The sequence below is a fragment of the Triticum aestivum genome, chromosome 4D (assembly GCF_018294505.1).
Source record: "Triticum aestivum cultivar Chinese Spring chromosome 4D, IWGSC CS RefSeq v2.1, whole genome shotgun sequence".
Taxonomy (NCBI): domain Eukaryota; kingdom Viridiplantae; phylum Streptophyta; class Magnoliopsida; order Poales; family Poaceae; genus Triticum; species Triticum aestivum.
This window is the reverse complement of record NC_057805.1, coordinates 338,466,138-338,476,417: the sequence shown is the minus strand read 5'-3', so window position 1 is coordinate 338,476,417 and position 10,280 is coordinate 338,466,138. Positions and strand designations below refer to the sequence as shown.

General features: G+C 51.3%; 1 protein-coding gene across 1 annotated transcript; it reads right to left on the bottom strand.

Moving 5' to 3' along the window:
• Positions 1-5,209: 5,209 nt before the first annotated feature.
• On the bottom strand, positions 5,210-8,735 carry LOC123097777 (protein trichome birefringence-like 28). The gene is made up of 5 exons (XM_044519600.1): positions 7,480-8,735; positions 6,832-7,012; positions 6,527-6,726; positions 6,268-6,429; positions 5,210-5,805 (listed from the first exon to the last, which is right to left on the bottom strand). The coding sequence occupies exons 1-5, from the start codon at positions 8,289-8,291 to the stop codon at positions 5,436-5,438; spliced, it is 1,725 nt and encodes a 574-aa protein (XP_044375535.1). The 5' UTR covers positions 8,292-8,735; the 3' UTR covers positions 5,210-5,435.
• Positions 8,736-10,280: the final 1,545 nt, after the last annotated feature.

Genomic DNA, 10,280 nt, shown 5'->3' with positions numbered 1-10,280 from the left:
GCAAGAGCTCAAGCTTGGGGATGCCCAAGGCACCCCAAGTAAATATTCAAGGAGACTCAAGCATCTAAGCTTGGGGATGCCCCGGAAGGCATCCCCTCTTTCTTCAACAAGTATCGATATGTTTTCATATTCGTTTCGTTCATGCAATATGTGCAAATCTTGGAGCGTCTTTTGCTTTAGTTTTCACCTTTTCTTTTACGCACCATGCTGGTATGAGATGGTCCTTGGTTGATTTATAGAATGCTCTTTGCACTTCGCTTATATCTTTTGAGTATGGCTTTATAGAATGCTTCATGTGCTTCACTTATATCATTTGAAGTTTGGATTGCCTGTTTCTCTTCACATAGAAAACCGCCACTTGTAGAATGCTCTTTTGCTTCACTTATATCTGTTAGAGCGTGGGCATATATTTTGTAGAAAGAATTAAACTCTCTTGCTTCACTTATATTTATTTAGAGAGTTGACAGGAATTTGTCATTCACATGGTTAGTCATAAAATCCTACATAAAACTTGTAGATCACTGAATATGATATGTTTGATTCCTTGCAATAGTTTTGCGATATAAAGATGGTGATATTAGAGTCATGCTAGTAGGTAGTTGTGGATTGTAGAAATACTTCTGTTGAGGTTTGTGATTCCCGTAGCATGCACGTATGGTGAACCGTTATGTAACGAAGTTGGAGCATGAGGTATTTATTGATTGTCTTCCTTATGAGTGGCGGCCGGGGACGAGCGATGGTCTTTTCCTACCAATCTATCCCCCTAGGAGCATGCGCGTAGTACTTTGTTTCGATGACTAATAGATTTTTGTAATAAGTATGTGAGTTCTTTATGACTAATGTTGAGTCCATGGATTATACGCACTCTCACCCTTCCATCATTGCTAGCCTCTTCGGTACCGTGCAGTGCCCTTTCTCACCTCGAGAGTTGGTGTAAACTTTGCCAGTGCATCCAAACCCCGTGATACGATACGCTCTATCACACATAAGCCTCATTATATCTTCCTCAAAACAGCCACCATACCTACCTATCATGGCATTTTCATAGCCATTCCGAGATATATTCCCATGCAACTTCCATCATCATCATATACATGACTTGAGCATTTATTGTCATATTGCTTTGCATGATCGTAAGATAGCTAGCATGATGTTTTCATTGCACATCCTGGTACACCGCCGGAGGCATTCATATAGAGTCATATCTTTGTTCTAGTATCGAGTTGTAATATTGAGTTGTAAGTAAATAAAAGTGTGATGATCATCATTATTAGAGCATTGCCCCGGTGAGGAAAGGATGATGGAGACTATGGTTCCCCCACAAGTCGGGATGAGACTCCGGACGGAAAAAATTAAAAAAAATTAAAAAAAGAAAGGCCAAAAAAAGAGAAGGCCCAAAAAAACAAAAAAATGAGAGAAAAAGAGAGAAGGGGCAATGTTACTATCCTTTTACCACACTTGTGCTTCAAAGTAGCACCATGTTCTTCATATAGAGAGTCTCTTGAGCTATCACTTTCATATACTAGTGGGAATTTCATTATAGAACTTGGCTTGTATATTCCGACGATGGGCTTCCTCAAATGCCCTAGGTCTTCATGAGCAAGCAAGTTGGATGCACACCCACTTAGTTTCAGTTTGAGCTTTCTTACACTTATAGCTCTTAGTGCATCCGTTGCATGGCAATCCATACTCACTCACATTGATATCTATTGATGGGCATCTCCATAGCTCGTTGATACGCCTAGTTGATGTGAGACTATCTTCTCCTTTTTTTGTCTTCTACACAACCTCCACCATCATATTCTATTCCACCTGTAGTGCTATGTCCATGGCTCACGCTCATGTATTGCGTGAAAGTTGAAAAGGTTTGAGAACGTCAAAAGTATGAAACAATTGCTTGGCTTGTCATTGGGGTTGTGCATGATGTGAATATTTTGTGTGAAGAAGATGGAGCATAGCCAGACTATATGATTTTGTAGGGATAACTTTCTTTGGCCTTGTTATTTTGAAAAGACATGATTGCTTTATTAGTAGGCTTGAAGTATTATTTCTTTTATGTCAAATGATAGACTATTGCTTTGAATCACTCGTGTCTTAATATTCATGCCATGATTAGACATATGATCAAGATTATGCTAGGTAGCATTCCACATCAAAAATTATCTTTTTTATCATTTACCTACTCGAGGACGAGCAGGAATTAAGCTTGGGGACGCTGATACGTCTTCGTCGTATCTATAATTTTTGATTGTTCCATGCCAATATTCTACAACTTTCATATACTTTTGGTAACTTTTTATATTATTTTTGGAACTAACATATTGATCCAGTGCCCAGTGCCAGTTCCTGTCTGTTGCATGTTTTATGTTTCGCAGAATATCCATATCAAACAGAATCCAAACGGGATAAAAACGGACGGAGCTTATTTTTGGAATATTTGGAAAATTCCGGAAGAAAAATCCACGCGAGACGGTGCCCGAGGTGGCCACGAGGCAGGGGGCACGCCTGCCCCTGGGCGCGCCCCTGACCCTCGTGGGCCACCCGTAAGGCGGTTAATGCCCTCCTTCGGCCGCAAGAAAGCTAATTTTTGGTAAAAAATCACGGTGAAGGTTTCAGCCCAATCGGAGTTACGGATCTCCATATATATATACGAAACGGTGAAAGGGCAGCAGAGGGAAACACAGAAACAAAGAGAGACAGAGAGACAGATCCAATCTCGGAGGGGCTCTCGCCCCTCCCACGCCATGGAGGCCAAGGACCAGAGGGGAAACCCTTCTCCCATCTAGGGAGGAGGTCAAGGAAGGAGAAGAAGAAGGGGCCTCTCTCCCCCTCTCTTCCAGTGGCGCCGGAACACCGCCAGGGCCATCATCATCACCGCCATCTTCACCAACAACTTCACCGCCATCATCACCAACTCTCCCCCCCCTCTATGCAGCGGTGTAACCTCTCTCTTACCCGTTGTAATCTCTACTTAAACATGGTGCTCAACGCTATATATTATTTCCTAATGATGTATGGCTATCCTATGATGTTTGAGTAGATCCGTTTTGTCCTATGGGTTATTTGATGATCAAGATTGGTTTGAGTTGCATGTTTTACTATTGGTGTTGTCCTATGGCGCTCTCCGTGTCGCGCAAGCGTGAGGGATTCCCGCTGTAGGGTTTGCAATATGTTCATGATTTGCTTATGGTGGGTGGCCTGAGTGACAGAAGCACAGACCCGAATAAGTAGGTTGTTTGCGTATGGGATAAAGAGGACTTGATGCTTTAATGCTATGGTTGGGTTTTACCTTAATGATCTTTAGTAGTTGCGGATGCTTGCTAGAGTTCCAATCATAAGTGCATATGATCCAAGTAGAGAAAGTATGTTAGCTTATGCATCTCCCTCAAATAAAATTGCAATAATGATTACCGGTCTAGTTATCGATTGCCTAGGGACAAATAACTTTCTCGTGACAATAAGCTCTTTACTAAAACTAATTTAGTTGTGTCTTTATCTAAACAGCCCCTAGCTTTTATTTACGCACTTTTTATTTCTTGCAAACCTATCCAAAAACACATACAAAGTACTTCTAGTTTCATACTTGTTCTAGGAAAAGCGAACACTAAGCGTGCGTAGAGTCGTATCAGTGGCAGATAGGGCTTGAGAGAATATTTGTTCTACCTTTAGCTCCTCGTTGGGTTCGACACTCTTACTTATCGAAAGAGGCTACAATTATCCCCTATACTTGTGGGTTATCAGTCTTCTGCCAGCAGCCCACCGGGTTTGTTGACCCGGCACTTCCCGACCACGCGTGCCTGCTTTCGCGGTCCTTGTACGGACTCAAGCAGGCTCCGCGCGCTTGGTACCAGCGCATTGCGGCGTTTCTCCACCAGCTTGGGTTCCGCTCTATCCGCTCGGACGCCTCGCTCTTCGTCTATCATCAGGGCTCCAACACGGCCTACTTGCTGCTCTATGTCGACGACATCATCCTGACGCCATGTACGGCCGGTCTCCTCAGTCAGCTCACGGCTCGTCTTCGCGCTGAGTTCGCCATCAAGGAGTTGGGTCCTTTGCACTACTTCCTCGGTGTCAAGGTGGTGCGCCGTCCCGATGGCTTCTTCCTTCATCAGCGGAAGTACGCTCATGAGCTCCTGGAGCGTGCCGGCATGCTTAACTACAAGCCCGCCGCTACGCCTGTTGATACGAAGGCCAAGCTTTCTGCCACGGATGATTCTCCTGCTTCGGATGCTGCTTTCTATCGGTCTATCATTGGTGCTTTTCAGTACCTCACTCTGACTCGACCGGAGATCCAGTATGCCGTACAGCAGGTGTGTCTTCATATGCATGCTCCTCGAGACGTTCACTGGGCTGCGGTCAAGTGGATTCTCCGCTATGTCTGTGGCACTATGGATCTTGGCGTCATGCTTCATGCCTCCGCCGACACCGCCCTCACCGCCTACTCCGATGCAGACTGGGCGGGCTGCCCTGATACTCGTCGCTCCACCTCGGGCTATTGTGTCTACCTTGGACCCTCACTTATCTCGTGGTCGTCCAAGCGGCAGCCTACGGTCTCTCGTTCCAGTGCTGAGGCTGAGTATCGCGCGGTGGCCAACGCCGTCGCCGAGTGTTCGTGGCTTCGCCAGCTACTTCAGGAGCTTTCTTGCCCTTTTGACCGTGCCACGGTGGTCTACTGCAACAACGTCTCGGCGGTCTACCTCTCCACTAACCCGGTGCATCATCGACGGACCAAGCATATTGAGTTGGATATTCATTTTGTTCGGGAACAGGTGGCCCTTGGCCATATTCGTGTTTTACATGTCCCTATTTCCCAACAATTTGTAGATATCATGACTAAGGGCTTGCCTATGGCGTCATTTGAGGAGTTCCGGTCCAGTCTTTGCGTCAGCCGCGGTGCCGCTTCGACTGCGGGGAGGGGGGTGTTGAGTATATGTGTTATGTGCATATTATGTATTGGGCCCGCCTCCTAGTTTCTTGTATAGTCGAGGTCCGTGGCCCACCTTTATACATCATATATACGTGTCTATGCATGAAGAGCAATACATCGTGCAATCATCGCATCTTACAGGTAGCATGCGTGAAGAGTGTATATCTCCCTTGATCACCAGAGCACCAGTACGGTGCAATGCTCCTCAAAACTTGATCTACACATCTCACAAGCTTTTTTTGCAGGAGAGGAAAATGAGCCAGTCAAACACAGCCCACCACATATTTCATTATCCTAACCTTCCATTTCTTTTGAACAAAAAGAATCACAGGTTAACGGCACATGACGGCTTTACGCAACCAGCAGAAAATTGGTGAAAAAGAGAGAGATGGCGGGCATCCATCCTTTGAGTTCTTTCAACTGCCCTTTGCTCTTCTGTATCTGTATCTGCATGCAACACTGACCGGAGGAGCCTCGTTGGAGCTCCGTTTTACCTATGGGAGGGAGGCTACTCTTGGCGTTGGGTGGAGGCACTGGAGACGATGCGGGCGTAGAGGAACTGGTTCCAGGTGTCGGGCAGGCCCGGCAGGCACCAGTGGATGCAGTCGGCGTACGTCTTGGGGTTGGCCTGCTGCTCCGGCGTGAGCAGCTTCCCCTGCCGGAGCGTGTGCACCGACGTGTGCGCGTCCTTGCGGAGCTCCGACAGCGCCGTGATGTCCACGAAGTGCACCGGCACGCGGCGGAACGTCTTGAGCACGTCCTGGGCGCCCGCGTAGAGGCGCCAGTCCGTGCCCACGTCCAGCGTCGCGCTCCGGTTGGCGATCGGCTGCGTCTCCATTGCGCACTTGATGCCGCCCTCGTTGCCCCATGCCTCCGGCCTGTGTTTTTTGTTGACATGATCGAAGTTTAATTAGCACGACAAACAATGTATATGATCGAGAATAGGTGGCACATGTGCATCTCCGAAGTTTAGGGGTCCTCTCTCGCCACCAACTTCATTTAGATGGTAAAGCAAGTGTGACTTCTTAGGTAACATCGGACAATCCCTGTCACTGTTTGCCTTTTGTGCGAATTAAGGCAATGCTCAAGCTCAGCTCAACACCTAATTGAAAGGGAGATCTCACTGCGCGCGGGGGTCCCTCTCTCGATAAACCAATCCTCAAGGAAACCATATGATATGTTTGTAGCGTACACTGCACACGCATGTTTTTCTAAATCTGAACTGAAGCAAAGAAACTCCTTCCGAGAGAAGAAAAACTGAAGCAAAGAAAAAGATGGAACGTGTACGTACAATGCAAGCAAAGAATGAGAGGTGATACGTATAGTATAGTAGGGCTTACGTGATGTGGTTGGGTGACATGCCCATGAAGAAGACGGTGGTGCTGTTGGGGTCAATGTTGCGGTCGACCCACTTGGCCCACGTCTTGAGCACCTCGCTGTACGCCACGGGCCGGTCCACCTCCTCGTACTCGGTAGCCCCCTCGTCGAACGACCCTTTTTTCCTGTCACCGTATCCGTATGTGGTTGTCAGTGCCATGAGTAGTACGTCGAGATACCAAAGCAACTGAGAAATGTTGCTACTGTCCATGGACAACTTACAGGACTTTCATGTCGAGCGCGCTGAGCCACCAGATGTAGGTGTTGAAGACGAGGTAGTCGACGCTGACCCAGTTCTTGGCGTGCTTGGCGATGGAGTGCCACTGTATGACGCGGTCCGGGACGCTGTGCACCTTGGGGTTGTCCGAGTTGGACTCCACCAGGAAGGGCGCCCAGTAGAACTCCACCGTCGCGTTGTAATCCTGCAGCATCAGCATGCACCATCACCATCCATCCATGACCATGAGCTCCTCTCTCTCAGGCTAGATCACGTAATAACAGCACAATTAGAGGGATTAGGCACGTACGTGGGCGTAGAAGACGTTGCTGGATCCGTTGTTGACGAACTTGGTGAGGGTCTTGTGGCCCTTGGGGATCACCGACTGGACCAGGCACACCATCGACTCCCACTGGTTCCGGTTCAGCGAATCCCCCACGAACATCAGCCGCTTGTTGCGCAGCCGCTCCAGCAGCAGACGAGCGTCGAACCTGCAGTTTCATGGCATGTTCAACACTTTTCAGCCCCACATCCCTAGTGCTTCAAACTAATACAGCATTGTGCCAGACACCAACAATGCTACAGTACGTTGTGCATCATTTTCGTTGTGCCAGTGCCACTTGCCTCCGTCGTGCCGAAAAACAGTTTCCCGTATGGAAAGTCGAAGCTGTCGGATGCTCAAACTAACGCGGCTTAACAGGAGTAGAGAACACTGCTCCTAGTGGTGTTTGTCTCATAGTACTAGTACTATTCATAGATTAACAGGAGTAGTAAAAACAAGTGGCCTCAGTTTCCGGAAACCGATGATGATCTCCGGCTCGTACATGCTGACAAACCAGACCGGCCATTCGGCCTCGCATCCCGGCGTGGAACCCGAATTTCAGATCGCAACCCCACAAACCGCTCAGAAAAACCGGCGTAAAACGGTCACACGAGAACGAAGAAGAAAAAAACGTACCGGGGGAGGTCGCAGTCGGTCGGCTGCCACCGCCACTTCTGATACGAGTCGTCGCGGCGGCCGTTGCGCATGCAGGTCACCTGCTCCGTCAGGAACTCGCAGTGCGTCTCCTTGTACACCGGCGCGTTCACCTCGTCGTACACCCAGCTGCCGCGGTACAGGTCGCACGTCTCCGGCACGCTCACCACCGCCGTCCGCAGCGCCGCCGCCGTCGCCGCCGCGGCCTTCGCCGTCGACGCCCGCTCGGCCGCCTCCTCGTCCTCCCGCCGCTTCGCCTCCTCCGCGCCGCCGCCTCCCGTCACGTTCGGGAGCGTCACGTCCCTGTCCTTCTCCTGCCCCTCCTCCTCCTTGCCGGCATTGGCGCCGGCCGTGTTGGCGTTGGCGTTGGAGACGGCGCTGACCTTGGCCACCACCACCCCGGTCCCGGTGGCGTTTTTGCCGTTACCGGCGCCCGCGTTGGCTACCGGAAGAAGGGCCCCGGCGGCTGGCGCGTCGAGGACACGCACGATGGCCTCCTCCCCGCGCATGGCGAGGGTGGTGACGGCCTGGTGCGCGGCGGCCTCGGCCTCCTGCAGGAGGTGGAGGTCGGGGGACTTGGCGCGGAGCGCGCCGGCGCCAGCGCCGAAGGGGAAGTCGGCGATGGACTTGATGTCCTCGTTGTAGAGGAAGGTGGCGAAGACGAAGAGCGAGAAGACCACCGCCGCCATGGAGAGCGGCGTGCCGTTCTTGCGCGCCGCCACGCCCGCCCCCAGCGCGGCCTGCTTCATCGCGTAGGGCGCCGACCCGAACACCGACTTGCGCCGCTGCTGCATGCTGGCCGGCCTCCGGCTCCCGCCCCCGCGCTTTAAAGGAACTTACCACGATCTCCCCAGCCGGCCGGCCTTTGCTTGCAAGCCCAGGGAAGATGGAGTAAACAAAAACTTCTTTACTTCTCCGCTTTGCTAGCTGCTATTGCCTATCTAGCTCTCTCCCTCTATGAAATGAAATGATATGAAACGGAAAATGGAGAGCTGCTGCTGCTTCTTCTCCCGCGTTGCGTTCTCGCGGTGGCTTGCTGTCCTTCTCGCCTGGCTATATACGAGGCTATCACTTTACGAGTTTGGTGCCTCCCCTTTGTTGGGTGTTCGATTTCCTTTGCTTGCTTCCCTTTGGTATGTTTGGTTTGGTTCGCCTGCTTTCTTCTTTTATTGTTGCGGGATCTCTTCTCTCCACCAACACTCCCCCTCCTCCTAATTACTCGCTCCCTCTCTATATATATTTGGTAGGAACTAATTCTCTTCAATTTCCTCCATTCTTTCGAATTTTATAGATAGCTTTTACAAACCACAAGTGGTCCTCCATCTTCTCCCTTCGTATACGGGGTTGGTCAAATGAGAAACACGCAAGCTTGTAAAGCTTCCATTGGATGTTTAATTTGGAGGTTACATTGGCATTGCCTTGCCAAACATATGCATCCGTTACTTGCCTTGTTGGCGTGCATGCGTATTTTGGGGTAGCATATTTAATGGTTGCTTGCTAATTGATATTCCTCTTTTTGTGCTTTTCGTTTTCGGATTTTGGTGCGAGATGCAGATGGTTGTATGGTCGCGAGTGTGTTCGTTTGTGACATGGAGTGGTTAGACTGTGACTGTCTCGCTCGCCTGGCCGGGGTCGCGAGATCGGGAAGCAAGCAATGGCGAGCGAGCGTTGAGACGACTCAGACGAGGCAGCCGCAGCCCCACCCTGGCGTTCAGGGACGGCTTCGTCGCTACTCCATTTTCGTGTTCTTGCACAAGATCCTTCCTTCCTTGGTGCTTTCTGACCTATCCCCTCGACTTGTATTCTGTACAGTTCAACCGTGACGGAATGAATTACACTGCGAAGCGGTGTCCGGGGTTTTGAGAAAAAAGGTTTCCCCTTTTGTATTACAAAGCAACCATCCAATACAACCAACGATAGGTGCTGGAGCGGAAGCAGCACAAGCACACTTAGAAGAAAAGAAAAAGAAACAAATGCCGACAACGGCAGGTCGACGAAACAAAGATGACTAGTGACCGCTGCACCCATCGGAGAAGTACCACCGCGCTTCTAGCACTCCGAGGCGTCGCGTACCGATCAACACCTTCAGGAAGAAATGCGACGATGACGCCGCTGCTGCCCGGACAAGTCCAAGGGTTTCCCCCGGTACGCAGAGGGCAGTGGGGAAGGGGCAGATCCGACGCCCTTCAGGAAGGTCCGGCGGCGCCCGCAGGCGTCACCGCGTCGGTCATGGACGAGCCACCAGGGATTTCTCCCAACCCAAACAACCACCACCACCCCGGACGATCGGAAGTGCTCCACCAGAACTGCCGCCCACCAACATGTGCCACCACAGTCACTAAACCATCATCGCCGTCTCGCTGAGCCACCGACACGAGACCTGGAGGAGGGACGAGGGGCCAACGGGCTCGGGGGCAGCCGCAACTCAGCCGATGGGAGGGGACTACCACCACCGCCGACGCGGAGCCGACCGGACGTGACGACAGGAGCTTACCAGGCCCGCACAGGCCCGGCCGGACCCCAAAGGATCCGGACAACCCCTGCCACCACGCTGCAGCACATCGGCCGACGAAGCCGCCACCACCCGCATCCCTCGACGCCGCGCCACCACCACCAGGGAGCCACGCCACCGCACGCCGGAACGCCAGCCCGCCCCAACCCAGCTGAGGCCCAGAAGAGCCCAGATCTGGGCGGAGCGAAGGCCGGCGGCTAGCCGCACCACCGCGCGCCCCGCGGCCAACGGCCGCGCCACCGCATCAGAATCGCCCGCGCCCCGCGGACCC

Excerpts from the sequence above, each read along its gene's own strand:
- LOC123097777 (XM_044519600.1), bottom strand. The coding sequence starts at position 8,291 with ATGCAGCAGCGGCGCAAGTCGGTGTTCGGGTCGGCGCCCTACGCGATG. Across the intron at positions 7,013-7,479 it reads ACCGACTGCGACCTCCCCCG|GTTCGACGCTCGTCTGCTGC; the intron begins GTACGTTTTTTT and ends ATGAAACTGCAG. Across the intron at positions 5,806-6,267 it reads ATGTCACCCAACCACATCAC|GCCGGAGGCATGGGGCAACG; the intron begins GTAAGCCCTACT and ends CAAAAAACACAG.